Source organism: Calidris pugnax, unplaced genomic scaffold (genome assembly GCF_001431845.1).
Source record: "Calidris pugnax isolate Ruff unplaced genomic scaffold, ASM143184v1 scaffold42, whole genome shotgun sequence".
NCBI classification, from domain to species: Eukaryota; Metazoa; Chordata; class Aves; order Charadriiformes; family Scolopacidae; genus Calidris; species Calidris pugnax.
The window spans coordinates 4,150,069-4,170,605 of record NW_015090920.1 but is presented as its reverse complement, the minus strand read 5'-3'; the positions used below and the strand labels follow the sequence as shown (position 1 = coordinate 4,170,605).

Genomic DNA, 20,537 nt, shown 5'->3' with positions numbered 1-20,537 from the left:
ACTCTGCAAACACAATCCATTAATTCATACCACTTTAATTGTTCAAAGCAAGGCTACCAAGAAAGGCTTTGAGTTTTCATGTATATTCCCATTTTTACTACTTTATCAGTCTTAGAAATTAAGGACAAATTGAAGTCTCACACCTTGCTCTGAAAAAGACAGTTTACCAAGGTAATGTTCTCAGAACAAATGTGGAAAGCAGGGGAGACTCAAAGTCACAGATCTCCTTTACAGTCTGAAGAAAACCCACATCTAGCTCCCATTCTTTATCACCTCAGACAGCTAAATGAACACACAGTATTCCTAAAGTTTATAAAGCATCACAAAATTATCAAATATATTATTCACAATTTAAAATTGCATCTACAATGCAACAAGAGCATCTACAGAGTTATTTTTCTCAGAAAAGCACCTAAAAATATATAAGTCCACTAGAAATCCTCTTTGGGTTATTCCAAAACTGTATTAATTTGGAGTAAAGATCTAAAAATTACCTGACAACTCTTATCATACTGCTTCTCCCTAAGGGGAATTTGAAATATAGATTGTTCAGCCTCACGTAGGGGAAATATGAGATAAAGTACAGCATGAACCTATTTGTTTTTCACAGCTAAGTTTATTGCTGGCTAAAATAAATTAATTTTCTTTCCAAATTCTGCTCATGTCAGATGTGAATGGGAATAATAGGCTGTAATTCCATTACAGTTTGGGTTGGTTACTTACTGTGTTTGTGGCTGTTAAATGAATGTAAGCTAAACAGCTAGTTCTTAAAAGAATTTTCATGTAGTTGGGTGAAGAAGGAGTTAAGAACCACAAGTCTTGCAGCAGGTAGGAGACTGTTTGGTTAAGCTAGATATGTGAACAGAACTGCTTTGCTTTCGGCAGTTCTGCAATTTGTAAGCTTTGCTCAACAAAGAGAGAAAAAGGGGAAAAGAAAAAAAAAAAAACCTAAACCCACAAACCTCTTACTCCTGGGTATGGAGCACCACATAGAAATCAACTGGGGAAAACATCTGAATTCAATACAGGCAAGATCTCACTCAAAGCCTAGATCTTTTCTTGTTTTAAAACCATGATACCATATCAAAACACTTTGATCAAAATATGCAGTTAATTTTTCTTCTTTTGTTATCTGCAGTAAGAATTGGGGAAAAAAAATCAAACTTTCAAAAAGGACTAATTTTTCAACTGTAAATTCTATCATATATGAGAGTCACTTGCATTGTTTTGAACAAACAGCATCAATTACTCGAAGAAGTACACTGAATGCATCACTAAACCACACAAGAGAGTGTTTCCTCAGCCTCATCTCTAGTATGTCCTGTCTCAAAATTAAAAATGACAAATTACTTATGGTCTAATAGGATGCAATCCAAATCTCTCATTCTCTCTGTTGTCATGACTAAGTTCTTTGACTTCCAAACATCTTGATTAAAAAAAAAAACTCTTCGGTATGTTGCACAACACAGTAAGAGCTTTATTCCATCTTCTGAAAGAATCCTGTTACCACCTAAGTCTTTTGATGACTGTAGACACAATTATCTAGTGTTTGATTCTCCTCCGTTTTTACCTATCCTGGCCATTTTGAAGAACATTGGCTGAATGCTGCCTGCTTAAAATTTTCTGAAATCAAACTTTCTCCCATTCTTGAGTACCCTCTAGCTTTGCCTTTTGATTTACAAATTCATTCCTCTTCTTTAAGGGTCAACAATACTTTTTTGTTGCTTTGGCTTTTTTATTTATTGTTTGGCTTTCCTGTTTGTCTCAGAGATATGCCTTCATGGAGTGGCACCTTATATTTTTACCTCTTTAATAATTCCCATTAAAATATATAATTTTTTTTTTTTTGGAACCAGTTTGTTATATACATTTTGATCTCCAGTATTTTAGATAACACCCCTTCCGTTTGTTGCTTTGGCTTTTTTATTTATTGTTTTGCTTTCCTGTTTATTGTCTCAGAGATATTCCTTCATGGAGTGGTACCTTATATTTTTGCCTTTTTAATAATTCCCATTAAAATATATAAAATTATTATTTTTTTGAACCAGTTTGTTATATACATTTCGATCTCCAGTATTTTAGAACACCCCTTCCAAGAAATAAGAATGTTTCACAATCTCTTTAGAATCACCAAAATAGAAATACTTTAGAAATTACATCTAGATTATCATTCCATTATTTGTATGTAAGGTTTGATACCAAAACATTAGCTTAAGCTTAGAAATTTGGCTGTGAGCGGAATAATACTTCATGTATTTCTAATCAAGACAATCTTCATGGCTATGAGTTTTCATGCCGTTTGTTCCCCCTCAAGGCTGAAAAAAGTACCTCTTAGCTACCTCTTCTTCGAATATCCAGGAGCATACATCATATAAAACTTATTCATACATTAGAAATTAAGTCTATTTTTGTACAATAGCCTCACAAAATTCTCTGCAAATGATACTAGAATGAAAGTAACAGATATATGTATATTATTTACAAACCACTTCTATTTGTGTGCACGCATATATATATGTAAGCACATCTATACTAAGTGAGATAAAACAAGTCAAGACATAGTTGGGATTCATGCAAACTAACCATTTTAAATATAGATATGGGTCCCTTTACCCTCATTGAAGAAAAGCAGATACTTCTTTGCTGCAATTTATCTCATCGCAACCTAAATATCTATTGCAACATAAAGGAGCACTTTTAAAAATTATTCAAAAGCAAAAGGCAGAGGTTCCCATGATGATAACAAGCACATAAACAGCAAAATACAAAACCTAATTATAGCCACCAACATAAAGATAGCAATACACATTATATACAGATTACAGCTAAGTGAAAATTAAGTTAGAAGATACCAAAGGATACATACATATGGTTACAATAACATAGTAAAGGGAAAGATAATTGGATTGTCATCAGTGTAGGACACTAGATACAGATTTGCTGCCTTTGAAACCTTTGCTACAAAGTATCAAGGCACTAAGGCTACATAAAATTACGCAAATAACTTCAGGTAGTGCCCTACAAATCTCAAGAGATGGTACTGACCTGAGGCGGACTATTGCTACTGCCACAGCCTTGATTGAATGAACTTTAATGTGACCCTCTGATGACTATCCTGCCGGTGAATAACAATGAGAAGTGCACAAAGACAACCATTTCTCTGTAATTGTCTTGGACAGTGACTGACCAGATATGCTGGCCATAAAATAAAGCCCAACAGATAGACTTCTAAAAGCCAGATTGTCTTCTGGATTCAAAGTCTGATTTACAAATCAAGAAATGCATTGAGATTATCCTGACAGTGCTAAAGCTAGCATGTCAGACTTAGTGAACTTCTACCTCCCTAGGAGTAAAAAAATATTAGAATAGGTAAATATATTCTTCTGTGAAATCTACCATAGGTTCAGTTGTTAAAGCCCTGACCTCTCTGATTTTGTACAGCAGATTCTCTACAGCTGATAACAGAATACATGTAGACAAGTGTCATGGTTTGAGCTGGGCTGGCCACTAAAACAAACAACAGATGCCCTCACCAACCTCTCCCTTCAGGGAGAGAAGGATGAGACAGAAAGAGACTCAAGAGTTGAGAATAAATTAATCTACTTTAATGAAATATTAGTAACAAAATAATAAAAATATAGTAATATTAATAAGAAAATAATTAAACGTGTGCAATATATACAAAGCTGTATTGAGCTCCCAGGATGATGATGACCACATCACTGGCGGGCACTGGGGAAGTCCTAGGCTGGACTCAGCAACGGACAGGAGCTGGATTGTGAAACGCACAGATCAGGATCAAAGCCAGATGAACAGAGTCCTCCTGGGACACTGGCCATTGAAGAAAGAAGAGCTGACCCTTTGATCCCTTAGCTTTTATACTGAGCATGGAGCAGATGGGATGGAACACCCCTGTTGGTCAACTACTAAGTAGTGCAATGCACAGGGATAGTCAGGTGGAGTTTGAGTACGAAGATCCCAACAGAGCTGATGAGACCAAGAGGATCGTGCAGAAAAACACCAAGCTATACTACTACAATTTAATTACAACTGCTGCCACATGTGCATGCCTCCTTCGTGACAGGATGTAGAGGAAGAAGGGAAAAGAAGTGTAGAAATGGTCTCTAGAGACCAGATGAAAACAACAACACGAAGAGATCCTGGCTTGGTATTTTCCTTAAAGAAAAGAAAGAGGCGGTTTGCCCTTGTTAATGCAAAATAGAACTTGAACTCATTTTTAAAATACAGTCGTCAGAAAGAAGTTTTTCAACGTCCATTTATGTTTCAATATTTTCCACTCAAAAAACCACTAGTCTGTTATTTGTTCCTGCCAGATGAAGGCCATATGGAAACTTTTCAACAGCTAGTAACACTCGTCTTCCTGTTCAGCTAGCTTTTTTAGTGAGTAAGACTTGATTATAACTGCCCTCGAAGATACATAAAGGAGTTGCCTAAGTCACTAGGAATCGTTTTTTGATGTCAGAATGAGACTACATTAACACTGGAAGTTTCATTTTTCTTTTGCCAGGGAGATCAATACCAGTGACTTCGTAGCAAGGCAACTGGTGACGTGAAGAATTCAAACAGGATGGAGGTTGTTGGCCCAAAAAGAAGCATGAACAGTAATAGAATATGGAGCTGCAATCAGTTATTTCCACCTGGATCCACACACAGCAAAGAATCAGTCCTATTTGCTTGCTCAGGACTATCATGCCTCTACACCTATACATAGAGGACTGCCCAAATCATTCCTTTTGCCAGAAAACTCATCCATAAGCTAAACTCACACAGAAATGAAGAAAGGTTGCTGTGGGGTAGCAGGCTGACACCATCAAGGTTCAGGCAGAGCCTCTGTTTCCTAGATAACACAAGGCAGGGTGTACACAGAGCACATCCCTCCCAAAACCACCAGGTACATAGAGGGTGATACTTTTATGTATTCATAAGAAAGCACAATCTATAAAAATATGCTAAGGAAATGGTCAGGGTATAATTTTGCCAAGCAAGAATAAAGCTATCTAATCATAATGATATAAAGCAATTAATTGGTAATGTGGGATGCTAAAGGGGAGTTCGGAGCCATTGCAGTGAAAACACACTACTGAAATTTTCTAAGAAATGCTGCTTTTGTTGAAGCCAATGGTAGTCCTACAGTTGACTATACATTGAGAAGTCTTGACTTCTTTCCTAGGCAGAATCACCTCACTTTTTGTAAGATAATTACAAACATAATAAACTCCTCCATCAGTCTCTAGCAACTGCTGCATTTTTTCCTGTGACACAGTGTTCAGTAGAGTAGAACAAACCTGCTTCAAAAATAAAACAGTGTTCCTTTCCCCATCCCCCAAAACCAAACAAAACTATACCTCCTCCAAGCAAATATTAAAAGAGGTTTTGGTATATTTATCCTTTTTATTTTTTAATGCATAAGCTCCTTCCATTTTTTCCCCCCTAAAATAGCATGGGTAATAAGGTTATTATAATGTTTCTAGCCCAGCCCAAGGTGTAAGTGTGAACTCTTACAGAAAAGCTTTCCACTGTAAAGTGCTAAACTCTGTTTTCAACCTTAAGTACCTCAGAGAAAGAAAGATTTTTCCAGTGCAAACACATCAAAACTCATGCTTTCTTCATATACTTTATGAAAAGTCACCTTTTAGAACAACAACAAATGATAACTTATGCTGTCAAAAGTTTTCTTTAACACTGAAGCGAGGATAAAAGAGCCAAGTTTACATTTCCTTCTAATTCCATATGTCTGATATTCCCTAGGACAAGAGATCAACTATTAAGCAGAGTCTTGTTTTACCTCAAACCAGGACATCCCTCTGAAGGCGTGTTGAAACCCAAGTACAGGGTCCATGCATTGGCTTTGCACAGTGAGCAACCAACCTCTCCCTTCAGGGAGAGAAGGATGAGACAGAAAGAGACTCAAGAGTTGAGAATAAATTAATCTACTTTAATGAAATATTAGTAACAAAATAATAAAAATATAGTAATATTAATAAGAAAATAATTAAACGTGTGCAATATATACAAAGCTGTATTGAGCTCCCAGGATGATGATGACCACATCACTGGCGGGCACTGGGGAAGTCCTAGGCTGGACTCAGCAACGGACAGGAGCTGGATTGTGAAACGCACAGATCAGGATCAAAGCCAGATGAACAGAGTCCTCCTGGGACACTGGCCATTGAAGAAAGAAGAGCTGACCCTTTGATCCCTTAGCTTTTATACTGAGCATGGAGCAGATGGGATGGAACACCCCTGTTGGTCAACTACTAAGTAGTGCAATGCACAGGGATAGTCAGGTGGAGTTTGAGTACGAAGATCCCAACAGAGCTGATGAGACCAAGAGGATCGTGCAGAAAAACACCAAGCTATACTACTACAATTTAATTACAACTGCTGCCACATGTGCATGCCTCCTTCGTGACAGGATGTAGAGGAAGAAGGGAAAAGAAGTGTAGAAATGGTCTCTAGAGACCAGATGAAAACAACAACACGAAGAGATCCTGGCTTGGTATTTTCCTTAAAGAAAAGAAAGAGGCGGTTTGCCCTTGTTAATGCAAAATAGAACTTGAACTCATTTTTAAAATACAGTCGTCAGAAAGAAGTTTTTCAACGTCCATTTATGTTTCAATATTTTCCACTCAAAAAACCACTAGTCTGTTATTTGTTCCTGCCAGATGAAGGCCATATGGAAACTTTTCAACAGCTAGTAACACTCGTCTTCCTGTTCAGCTAGCTTTTTTAGTGAGTAAGACTTGATTATAACTGCCCTCGAAGATACATAAAGGAGTTGCCTAAGTCACTAGGAATCGTTTTTTGATGTCAGAATGAGACTACATTAACACTGGAAGTTTCATTTTTCTTTTGCCAGGGAGATCAATACCAGTGACTTCGTAGCAAGGCAACTGGTGACGTGAAGAATTCAAACAGGATGGAGGTTGTTGGCCCAAAAAGAAGCATGAACAGTAATAGAATATGGAGCTGCAATCAGTTATTTCCACCTGGATCCACACACAGCAAAGAATCAGTCCTATTTGCTTGCTCAGGACTATCATGCCTCTACACCTATACATAGAGGACTGCCCAAATCATTCCTTTTGCCAGAAAACTCATCCATAAGCTAAACTCACACAGAAATGAAGAAAGGTTGCTGTGGGGTAGCAGGCTGACACCATCAAGGTTCAGGCAGAGCCTCTGTTTCCTAGATAACACAAGGCAGGGTGTACACAGAGCACATCCCTCCCAAAACCACCAGGTACATAGAGGGTGATACTTTTATGTATTCATAAGAAAGCACAATCTATAAAAATATGCTAAGGAAATGGTCAGGGTATAATTTTGCCAAGCAAGAATAAAGCTATCTAATCATAATGATATAAAGCAATTAATTGGTAATGTGGGATGCTAAAGGGGAGTTCGGAGCCATTGCAGTGAAAACACACTACTGAAATTTTCTAAGAAATGCTGCTTTTGTTGAAGCCAATGGTAGTCCTACAGTTGACTATACTTTGAGAAGTCTTGACTTCTTTCCTAGGCAGAATCACCTCACTTTTTGTAAGATAATTACAAACATAATAAACTCCTCCATCAGTCTCTAGCAACTGCTGCATTTTTTCCTGTGACACAGTGTTCAGTAGAGTAGAACAAACCTGCTTCAAAAATAAAACAGTGTTCCTTTCCCCATCCCCCAAAACCAAACAAAACTATACCTCCTCCAAGCAAATATTAAAAGAGGTTTTGGTATATTTATCCTTTTTATTTTTTAATGCATAAGCTCCTTCCATTTTTTCCCCCCTAAAATAGCATGGGTAATAAGGTTATTATAATGTTTCTAGCCCAGCCCAAGGTGTAAGTGTGAACTCTTACAGAAAAGCTTTCCACTGTAAAGTGCTAAACTCTGTTTTCAACCTTAAGTACCTCAGAGAAAGAAAGATTTTTCCAGTGCAAACACATCAAAACTCATGCTTTCTTCATATACTTTATGAAAAGTCACCTTTTAGAACAACAACAAATGATAACTTATGCTGTCAAAAGTTTTCTTTAACACTGAAGCGAGGATAAAAGAGCCAAGTTTACATTTCCTTCTAATTCCATATGTCTGATATTCCCTAGGACAAGAGATCAACTATTAAGCAGAGTCTTGTTTTACCTCAAACCAGGACACCCCTCTGAAGGCGTGTTGAAACCCAAGTATAGGGTCCATGCATTGGCTTTGCCAGCGATCTGCACCTTGCAGTCACTGAACTGGGGTGTTTTCCCTGGTTTTGCTCCCCTGCTCTGGCAAAGCAGAGCCAATGGCAGAGAGATCTCTCACTCTTGCAAACACTGTCCATGTGAGCTCTTCAAAGCCTCTGCTAGTCCTTGGTAAGAACTCAGTTAGGGTTCAAGCCTTTATTTAATATGTAATTCAGATGTAATAGTATGTAATTCAATGAAGAACAACGCTTTTCAAGATTACCTCTAATTTGACAAAAACCAAATCTGGCACACTGAGAGGCTGGCCTCAGTCTAAAACACACGACTGATCTTTTACAGTATAATTTGCATACCATAAATCACTCTTCTGGTGGGCTCAGTGCTAACTAAAAGTATCTACACAATACTTTGACAAGATGATTCAAAGAAGTGGCTTGGCCTAATGAGCGTACAGACCCAACAAGTAAAACAGCAATAATAAAACAGAGTGTAGTGGCCAAGCAATGATTTAAAGAATTAGTTACATTCACATGGTAAAACCTGTGCAAATACCAGCTTAAACTGTAAATAAACCAGCTTAAGCTGTTAAATAAAAAGTTTAACTCTTAAATATTTTTATCTGAAGAACGGCAACACTATCATTACAACGAACTGTTCTCCCAGGCACAAATTGAACTGGGCACTGTTCAAAAATTCAAAAATATAAGTAAAAGACTTGTTAGTTGGATCTCCTGTGTTCCTACTTCTTCTCCATAACCCACCCAAACATACAGAGATAGAAAGCCAAATTTTGTCTGGTCTTAGACAGACAAAACGGACAAAAAGAATTCCATTCAGTTGGCACACCTCTGTAGAGCATGGTCATCGTGGCTTCAAAGTCTCCCTCCTGCTCACTGGCAGAACAGCACCGAGTAAGGGCTAGAGAACTCTGGTTCTTCAAAGGAACAGCAACAACAGCCTGCCAGTACCCTATTATACCTTTCAAGGACAACTACACCTTTAAGTGAAATGACTCTGAGCAGTACCATCAGGCAGGCAAGCAAGCAATCGGACAGGCCATTCCACAGTCTCAAAATAGAACTTTCTTTTTTGAAAAAAAAAACCCCACCATTTTCATAAACGTGGCAAGAAATAACTGTATACATCAAACACTGAGCTTTGGCATTTATCCTGCATTCTTCTGTAAAAAAACCCTACAACTGTACATATTTAAACAGCTAAGTTTTTTCTTTTTCTTTTATGCTACTGAGACCAGAACTAGTAAAAAGAGAGGTTAATCCATGATAATGAAAGAAGATCAAGGAATAATTAGAAACAACTCAATTCTGAAGTCAGAAGCATTTACATTATTTCTATCAAAAAAAGGCCAAATAGGAATGTAGTCAAGTATTGCCAATATTCCTGTCAGTGTTTTGGGGATAGTGCTGTACCTAGGGCAAAATAACTCTGTCAGCTATTTTCCTGAGAAGCTGCAGGGATTAATGCTAGCTCTCTACTTTTAAATACTTGAGAAGTATTCAAATACAATGACAATGAGATTAAGTCAGACAGAAGAAAAAAAAATTTTCTTTGCACACTGTATAATATTGGTAATAGCCAAAATAGCCAATTAAAAATAAAAAAAGACTCCTGTATGATTTGAAGTTCAATCAAAATGTTCTACTGAAAATGAAAACAGAGATAGTATTCACTGGCATATGTAAAGGTAAATAGTCTATACAATGTAATACTGGTAAACAAAATGTTATTATTTTAAAACCCTTTATTGCTAAAGAAAATAATTAGTCACTGATATCAGGTTCCACATTGTGATGGACTGCACTTATTCTGTTAAAGCAAACAATTTCTGTCCAGCATTATAGTGTCTTATAACTACAAGCTATCAAAGAAATGAAAATATTAACATATTCCACAGATAAATACTGAAAAAGAATGAATATCTAACTTCCTCTCTGCACTATAGTAATACGCTTAAAATGCTATTCTTAGGACCAGCAGTTATAAGGTATATTCAAAATTTAGACAGCAACACTGTATGATACAAAAATATCAAGTGAGAGATAATAAATAACAATAAAGAAAATTATCTACTGACACAGTAAGGGAAGTTTTGTTTTCCACTTACCACTTCAGTTACAAAACAATCCCTTCCTGAAGTTTAAATTAATCAAAAAACTTACAAGTCAAGAAGATTTTTTTTTTTTTCCTAATTATACCAGCCAGTCTCTTCTTCAACACAACTGTTACCTCAAGAGAGCATACCTGAGACAGGCAAACTTTCAGCTAGTGACACCAACCACATTGTGAAACTCTCAGTTTACAGCCCCAAATATTACTTTCAACCTTTTAAGCTTGAACTGTGGTGGCTGACGAGCAAATGCAGTTCAGCTGCTGTTGTAACTGCTACATGGTGATAAGTTCCAGCTGAGGAGAACTGCTGAACACTTCTTAAGTGGTGTCAACTGGAGTTGTCAGGAGATCATAAGCCACAGCCCCAAGCAATTTGATTAGAATCAGAGAGTAACTGGATTACTGGAACTACTGAATGAGTATTTGATGAGCTGTATAATTTTTATGTTATCTTCACAGCACTACTAGCTCCAACATGAATTAGTGTGCCAGGTGACTCAAGTCCCACTTAAAACAAACAAGAGATTTGTGCAAAGGTTTGCATTGAAACTGTTGAAAAAAATCAAAACTAACTATACCTTGATCTAATAATTCAGTAAATATGTTTGCCAGCTCTATTGGCACATTCTCATTATTTTCTCTTCTTTCATTTTAACGGGCAGAGCTGGGATGTATTCTCTCCTAGAGGCAAGATGCAATCAGTCAGACAACTGGTGGCACCTTGTCTCTGTGAGAGGTGAAAGACTTATAGAGTCCAGAAGGCAATGAACGTTGGGTTCAGTGAGAAAGAGGGTCCCTGTCCTTCCTGGGGGCAGAACCTGCACAGTCAGCAGCACCTCGACTCTCTGGAAGAGTCTTTGCCAAGCCTGTTGTCACATGTCAGTCTGGACCACTGAAAAATACCACACACTGAAGAGAGGCAAAATGCTTTCTTCAAGCAGCTGCAGGAAGCAGGCCCATCAAGAAAAGCCATGCCTACTGTTTTTTGAACATCAAATATGCCAAATATGAGCATAAAACTTCTCTCTTGTATTCCTGCAAGCTACAAGGGTGCCCTATTCAGGTTTTGGTCATACTCCAGCCAATTCTGAAGATTCCTTCCAGGCTGGCTAGACTTCCTGCCTAGAATTACTGTGAATTAAATAAAGAAACACAACCTTTGGCTTTTGTAGTAACATAAAACAAACATTTTAAATTAACATTTTTTTAAGCACTGAAAGGGTTTTTTTTCGTTGTTCCTTTTGTAAATGACGTTTTCTGTTTCTACATTTCAGTCAAAAAGCTTTGATTCCAAACTCACAAGCTTTATTGTAGATTTTCATACCTGTAATGATCAAAATGCAACTTAAAACATGCCATCTAAAGTGAAATCAGCTCACGAAATAGCTCAGCTATGAAACAGGATTGCAGTTAGAGCTTTATCTGCCTCCATCCCTACAATTATTCCGAAGGAGAGAGACAGAGCAAGTTATGTTACTATTTATAGTAAAAGGAAATGATAAATATGAGCGCTTAGTAAATAGTAGGCAATAGAGAAAATACAGTAATTTGGAGTTATGTCTTCACTAATATCTAGTAATTCACAGGTGGCATGTCACGTCCGTGTGCTGCATTTTATTTGACATGTTCACAATCCTTTTAAAGTCAGTCACAAATCCAAACACAGTTAGCAGACAGGGTCTTTAATAAAATCAGATTTATAAAACTATTACTGTGAGGAACAGCGTTTCACCTATTAAATTTTTCTAATACAAAACCAGCTCCTCAAATCTATAAGGAAAAACAATAAATAATCAAACTGTGGGAAAATAATTGAGACGTTATCAAAGCTGTAAATACATCAAACATTTCTGATGAGATCATAACGCACTCTACATGTTTCTCTACATGTTTTTCCCCCTTTTTTTTTTCCCCCTCTTCTGATATCTGCGACTCCTGATCATTTATTCTATAAATACAGCTTAGTTGAGTAAGGCTGAAACGTGCTAAAGATGCGGTAACGTTTCAAATTCATACATGAAACAATTTGGAAGCTTCTTCCCCCCGCCCCGGGGCGCTGGCGGCTGCGGCTCCTGCTGCTGTGCTACCCACAATCCCCCCATTTACCTGCTCTCTGGGCTGTCTCAGCCCTGGTCAGGAAGTGGTAAAGCTGATCCAGCTTATCAGGCTGCTCCTCCAGGGATTCCCGCTGCCATATGGCTGACCCAGGCCCCGCAGCCTCCCTCAAGGCATTCCACTTCTGTATCAGAGCGAAGAGCTGGGAGAAGGACTTGTGATAACCCTGTCGCAGCATGTCTATGCAGATGTTCTTCTTGTATGAATTCCTGTTCCTGGGAATAAGAAAGAGAGAGGTTTTAAGCCTTTCAACCTGTATTCTCCCCTCCGCCTTGCCAAATAAGTGCAGATAACCTAAAACAGCTTTCAAGAAGAGACCTCTGCAGTTCAGCAGCGGGGAAAAGGTATTTTTTTCCTCCGCTCATAAAGCGTTCCGCTAAAATATGATTACTAATGTCAGGCCCTAGGGAAGTAAATATGGCAATAATGAATAAATACCAATAAATATATTGAAAACACGTTAAAAATACACTGGTATTCTTTAGCTGGTATTGGTAAAAAAGGCTGACTGATGGGGAAAAAGCCCCCATGTTTACACTAGTTCATGAAAACACAATGAACTCTTAGCTTGCTTTAAAACAGTGCACGGGGAAAAATGAAGCACATTCCACATATCAAAACAATGTATATGTTAAATAGTTTTGCTGTAGGATATGATGGCTTGGTTTAAAACGTCAAACAAATGCTATGCCAGAAACACAATCATTAGATATTATTTTGCTGCTGTTTAGCATATAACTTCAGCTGGAACTGGTTTACTGATGCAAAAGTTTGATAATTTCTCCCTAATTTTAAAATCAAATGATGCAATGATGAATTTATATCAAAGTTATCTCATTCATAAACTCTGATAAGATGTACATATCAAGAAGTTGTGTAATCAAATATTCTCAAGAGGTAATACATCTTTTGAGGTATAATTTATGGAAATAATCAAAATATTTCTTTTATGTGGCATGAAACAATCATTGTGTTTCTATCCTGGAGAAAACTATGAGTCCAATGGGACTGCCTGCAACACTCAAGTAGAGATGTAAAGGTTTGCAGGTGCAGGTATCTAGTGTGAGAAATCAAACCTTTGTCCCAGTAAAACAGCAAGGACCCAGATGTATTAATTTTATTTTGTATCTTCCACAAAGTTTCCAAACTGTTTTTGAGACTTTTCCGATTAAAATAAATTTAACTTCAAATTCTCAACAGCTTTAAAATAAATATGGAATTCTAAAACCTGAGATTTATAGTGTATGTAATAAATTCAGATGACCTCATGCTAAACAATAGCCTAATGAGACTAATACTTCTAGCCCAAGAAGAGCTACTGCAGTTTTTAAAGTGAGGTAAACAACTTCTTAGCTAGATGTCAATGAAATAAATGTGAGATGCAAGAAGAAAATAATTCACATTGCTTCATATTTAATATGATTACAATAATCAACTTCTTAGCTAGATGTCAATGAAATAAACAACGTGAGATGTAAGAAGAAAATAATCTACTTTGCTTCATATTTAATATGATTACAATAAAATCTATTAATTACTACATAGATACACATTAGTCCTTCATATGTATTTCAGTATGAGTACCAGAACTGAACACAAAAATAGTACAAAATCCTGATACATACAATTCAGAGCAGACAGTACTGAATTTATCTTTAATGTAGAAATAGGTGGTTTTTGAGATTGATAAGCATACATTGTTCACATAGACAAGGCAAAATATACAACTGTTCTGTACCAGAAAACATTTGCAACATTTATCTTGGGTAAGTAAATGAGAAATATCATAGACATTTAATTTTCCAGAATATGTTATATTTGTCATATATCAGATGCACAGTATACAGCTTAAAAATACTGTAAAGATATTATCTTAATACAGTACAATGTAGTCTCTGTATATGGAATGCCTTCCTCTATCTGTTTTAAAATTCTATCTAATTAAAAAAAATAATTGAAGGATGCAGGTAAAAAATTCCTACCAACTTCCAGAGGCCTAGGACCGAATCCTACAGTAATATAACTCAGAGCAGTGGAACAACAATCTGTAGAGCAGACACACATACATGCATATTTATTTATATAATGCAATCAATCTATGTGTATATGCATGCACACATTAGATTATTAAAAGTAAATGAGAAAGTACCACCAAAAGATTCTAACAGTGACTAAACAAAATGTCATTCAAAAAACTGTGTCCATTTAATGTGTTATTTTCTGTAGACTGATGCATTTTACTTGAAGTCAAAGCACATTTTCCCCACAAGACAGCATTATTATTAGCAAATCAATACCGGAAAACATAACATACAGTAAACCAGATCAGTTTCAAAAATTAGTCCCAATATTCTTTTAATAAATCCCATCCCAATTAATAAAGACATTGAAATGGTGCTGAAGTAATCATACAGTACTGAGCACCTATTTTCCTTAGGCAAAGATAGCTGATTTTAACTCACAGGCAATGAAGCTATCTGTATAACCATTGATTTTAACTCACAGGCAATGAAGCTATCTACTGTGTAACCACTCCAATTTTAGAGGCATGAAGATAAAAGCTATCTCTCAGTTATACTTGAAAACAGAAAACACAAAGCACAAAATAATAACGCTCTTATTTCCTGAAGTTTCTACGATATACAAGCCACAAGTGACTGATCACACACAAACAATAAAACAGGGCTAGAAATGAATGATATTATGGGGATGAATGGTATTTGTGACACCTGAGAGAGCTTGGCACTGCAACAATTTCTGAAATAATTTCAGTTGAATGTTTTCAGTTATCAAAGTTCCAGAGGAAAATGCCAGGTCTTTTTTTTTTTTTCCCCAACAAACAGTGCTTTCAAACAGAGGAGTGACGTAAGTAAACTTTTTATGATATGTTGAGCTGAACTCAAATTTTCAGTCCTCAAACTCCTTTTCATACGGCTTTTTATGATGTCATACAGCAGGTAAAATGAGAGGTTGAACAGAGTATCTCATGTTTTACATAACCAAAGATTACTTTATTTCTAATAACATCAAAAACTGATACCTAATTAAATGTACATGACTTATTTTATAAAACCCAACTGTTAACAGTATGTTTCTGCTACATTAATAAACTAGTTTACGCTAAACCTTTTGAACCTTCCCACCTAATAAATCGTGATATATTATTAACCGAGTAAGCTTGTTTTTTTTCTGCATTGCATCCGCGCCGGTTTTAGGTTTCCTTTGAACAATTATGTTACTTCAAGAAGCAAAATGAAAAAAGACTGGCCTTTCATTAGGTTGAAGCAGAAGCTTTTTTTTCCGAGAGGTTTAATGGTCTCTGGGGGCATCTACTGGAAAATTTGGGAAACTGCAGCCAGGACATGTTAATCAGGCAGCTGTCAGAAGGGCTGCAGAACAAAGAAGGGCAGCGGCACGGATCAAAGGCGGGAGATGCGCGGGGGATGCGCGGGAGATGCGCTGCCACCGACACCGGCTTCACCTTCCTCGGGAGCACGGAAGCCCCCGCAAACACCGCCTGCTGCAAGCAATTAAACCAGCCCCAATTAGAACCAGCAGATCGCTTTTGTAACGCTGGCCCTGTTTATTTTTAAAATTGAACCTTGATAGGAATATAAACCTAAAAGCCCTCTCTCCCCCTTCGACTGGTCGTGCGTGCAGGCTGGCAGAGAAAGATTTCAGGTGGATTTTTTTTTAAAAACAAATTATTTTTTAATGAACTCTGGAGCATATCTATGCATTTATAGTTAAAACAAAGACATCGATTAATGGGATTTTAATTTAAAGCAGATTTGATTTATTTTTGATGCGCGGGAGATGCGCTGCCACCGACACCGGCTTCACCTTCCTCGGGAGCACGGAAGCCCCCGCAAACACCGCCTGCTGCAAGCAATTAAACCAGCCCCAATTAGAACCAGCAGATCGCTTTTGTAACGCTGGCCCTGTTTATTTTTAAAATTGAACCTTGATAGGAAACACCGGCTTCACCTTCCTCGGGAGCACGGAGGCCCCGCGCCGCAAAGGCGCAAACACCGCCCGCTGCAAGCAATTAAACCAGCCCCAATTAGAACCAGCAGATCGCTTTTGTAATGCTGGCCGTGTTTATTTTAAAAATTGAACCTTGACAGGAATATAAACCTAAAAGCCCTCTCTCCCCCTTCGACTGGTCGTGCGTGCAGGCTGGCAGAGAAAGATTTCAGGTGGATTTTTTTTTAAGGCCGTGTTTATTTTAAAAATTGAACCTTGACAGGAATATAAACCTAAAAGCCCTCTCTCCCCCTTTGACTGGTCGGGCATGCAGACTGGCAGAGAAAGATTTCAGACGGATTTTTTTAAAGAAAACAAATTATTTTTTAATGAACTCTGGAGCATATCCGTGTGTTTATGGTTAAAACAAAGACACCGATTAATCGGATTTTAATTTAAAGCAGATTTGTTTTATTTTTATAAACCCACGAAATTCAACAGATGAAAACACAAACATAGATGCTGCTGAGAACCCACTGCTCCTCTGAGTGCACACTCATCTCTGGCATCACCAGAACCCTCTTGATGTTGCTCCACGTTTATTTACTCAGGTTGGGCAAAAGGGTGCAATGAGGTCCACTTAGTGGATGTGGTTGGGTATCACTCATCCCTCCTACACCCTCAGTTACTGTGATGCAGGGTCTTATGCACCAGGTGCTGAAAAATTCTGCGTGCTTCTGCACGTCTGACACGGGGGGGGTGGGTGTCAGAAGGATTTTTAGCACCAAATAAATAACCCCCAAAAGTTCAAGCTGCCGTTCTAGTGGTACCATGCTACAGATGATGATTTCATGGATAATATGTCATCGGTGGAAGCAGCTATTTATTGAATGTGTATCTGCAAGCTTGAAAAGGCACCGCTATTGTTAACGCTGTGCTTTAAGTGCACCTGGATATTGCTACAGGCATTTTACTGTTCTTAAACTATACAGCTACTTAGGTAATTTTCTTATATGGATTTCTTTTACTATTAGCATTGCTAGTCTAAAACGATCTAGAGTCATGCTGAGGATTCACAGAAATCTGATTCTAATCTGCCTTTACCAGTGCAAAAATCATAAATACTAATCTTCAGTGAGGCTGATGAAATTACACTGTGGCTACAAGCTCAAGGACCTTCCTATGTCATGATGTTGTACTTTTACAAGACTCTTAAGCAATGCTGGGAGATCAGGACAGTACCATTCTGCATTCCCCTTAAAATCCTGTACAACAAAGCTATTTGCCTTTAGCTATTCTACCCTTTAGCTGAAAGAGAGAAAAAAGAAAAAAGAAATTAAGAGGCCAAGAGGCAGGTACTGATGTTACAAATTATCAAAACAGTATAGCATAACAGAATTACTTATTATAAGCTTAATTCTCCATGCCTCCTGTCTGGTGTGGTCAATTACAGACATGCAAAATAAGTGCAAAAGTTTAGTATTTTCAGATGACATTTTTTTTTTTTAATATCTTTAGATTTTGTATGATTAAATTAGTTTTATAGGGTAATGCCAGCTGCTGATTACAAGTGTACTGTAGCAATTACATTTTGTAAAGCACAAACCGGCATGGATTAAACAACGATAGTATATAAAATATTAAAGTGTACTTCCAGTGTAAAATAATTACTCTACCAATTATTATAATGTTTAAAAACTGTATTCAAATAGGTTTCATCCACTTGGGGTTTCCTTCCGCAGTCGGCAAGTCAATGACTGATATAAATGCCTTAGCTAAGGATCACAAAATTATGAAAAAATAATCAAGATATTTTTGCTTAAGTTTATTTAAACAAATACATTTCACTTTTTTTTCCCCACATTTCCTGTCTATAAATCTACAAGAAAGTTAAAATTACATGAAGTATGTAAATGCTCAGCTACTTTGTGTTTAACTTATACGCAAACACACACAGCATAGACATGGAAACACCAGAAATTCCTCACTCAAATTTGAAAAATATATGCATTAAGTAAAAACAAATACACTGTAGGAAACACTAAAAAGCCAAGCATGCTGTAAGAATTTATAACTTCGGGCTGCTCTGCTTAGGAATCAAAACAGGAATTACTGTTTAGTTCTAGCTGGACAGCCAAAAACTGTTTGCAACACTGTTAGTGACCCATATTTAAAATAGAATTAAAACTTCTGCAGGGCATTGCGGAGCACAAAAAGCTCTTATGCAAACACTTGGTCAATATGGAAGCTGAAGATTTGACTTACGATCCAGGTTACAGTGGTATAAAACCACCTACTCACACTGGTGAAATCTATGTTGTCATGTGTGTACCGAGGTTAGGTACACAGCTGACTTGAAAATATATCCGAGTACCTGAATTCAGTGTGAAAATTTATATACATAAGTACATTGGTGAGTCAAGCCCTCAGCTGGTCAAGGTACTCACCACATTTTCACCACACACTGCTACTGATAACAAAGCTATTTAACTGAATCAGGGCACAGCTCTCTTTAATCCTAGTTTAAAGACTGTCCATTTAAATGCTTTTCTTTTAATGAAATATTTACTGGCTGGTAATATGTAATTGTAGACTATAGTAATCTCCTTAAAGAACGATATGAAAGTACAGTAAATGCCATTAAGTAGTAATAGATGCTTAGCTTACACATCAGAATTTTTGATTACTAAGGCTGAGAATTAAATTATATTGGGGTGGGGTGCATGTTTTTTTAATTCCAAATTATAAAGCTGAAATAGCTAATGTCCCAATACAAAAAGCATAAAGTCCACCAAACCCCTGTTATAAAAACATTCCCTACTCTAAACAGTAAATAAAAAAACCTGCATGATGATTTGTACATATCATAAGAAGGAAGAACACCTACTTGAAATTGACTTTTGTTACAATTCAATTTTTTTTCAATAAGAAAAGGTTTATGGAACTATGCATTCAGAGCTATTAATAGAAAAATGAAAAGAAGTATATCAGAAAATATATATAAAGGTACTTTATACCATATATAGGTACAATAACTTTCAGCATAAGTAATGCAGTATTTTCTTCTACTGCCTCACAGTCTCTGACTGTTGTCAAACCACACTTTAACCTAAATCATGCAATTAAAGGCGGATGCATAACCTGTCAGTAGGATCCTGTAAAGATCACATACATTGAACTCGCTTCCTTTTGTTCAAAGCTACACTGCCACTTTAATACTACATAAAATGAAAAATTAATCAATTATAAACATCAAAGGATGACACAGAAAAAGTATTTTAAAATGAATGTAAGTACTGTAGTAATTAAGAATCCTCATTAACCCAGAAAATGGAAATATAAATTTAGCAATGAACTTTTGGAACATTCTGTCCCTAAACATAAATGCAAAGAAAGCACTGAAAATAAAGATAAAAGTGCTACTGTTATAAAAATGTTCTTCATACAGGCGAACACGCAACTTCTGCACACACACCTGTGATTATTTTAAGCACAATCAGAAAAAAAACATTATCTTCATTAATCTTTCTGCTTTTCTTTCTAAATTAATTACGTTCATTAACAAAAAGTAATTCCAACCATATTTTATGGACTATTATTTATCAAAATGAAGTATGTCTCAACTTTCCTCTTTTATTTCAGAGCTGACCTAATGGATTGAGAGCTAGAAACATCTGAGTTTGGAACCCTTTCCATTTGACTTGCATGATATTGGAGAAGTCATTAAATTTCTCTGAAAGTTTCCTTCACAGCGTGCAAAATTATCTTTAGAAAAAAAAAATAAAATTATTTACTTTCTGTGTCTTCTCAAGCTGATGCTATGAATTGTCAAAAAATCCTATAGAAGGTTATGCATTCATTATACTATTGCTATGAACAATTCCCATAGTATTTTTGTGTTTGTTTATGATATCTCATTCAAGTCCCCAAAAGAACTTGCTCTGTAGTCCAAGGACAAACAGACCACACAGAGATTAAGAGGAAAAGAAAAAAGAGGATTTTACACAATTCAGCCGGATTCACTATGAGAATTATTAGGAAGTCATGATTGTACAAAGGCAAATTAGACTTCCTTTATTTCAGACTATTTTTGTATGTTAGTGATGCTTCACCTTTATGAA

The 20,537-nt window shown here is 36.7% G+C and overlaps 1 protein-coding gene across 1 annotated transcript in view; it reads right to left on the bottom strand.

Annotated features, from left to right (window-relative positions):
• TTC29 (tetratricopeptide repeat domain 29) overlaps positions 1-20,537 on the bottom strand; it is a 92,618-nt gene that overhangs the window by 57,476 nt on the left and 14,605 nt on the right. Inside the window, exon 4 of the mRNA XM_014949811.1 lies at positions 12,442-12,665. Within this exon, the coding sequence (XP_014805297.1) occupies positions 12,442-12,665 (224 nt within the window). The remainder of the gene's footprint in view (positions 1-12,441; positions 12,666-20,537) is intronic.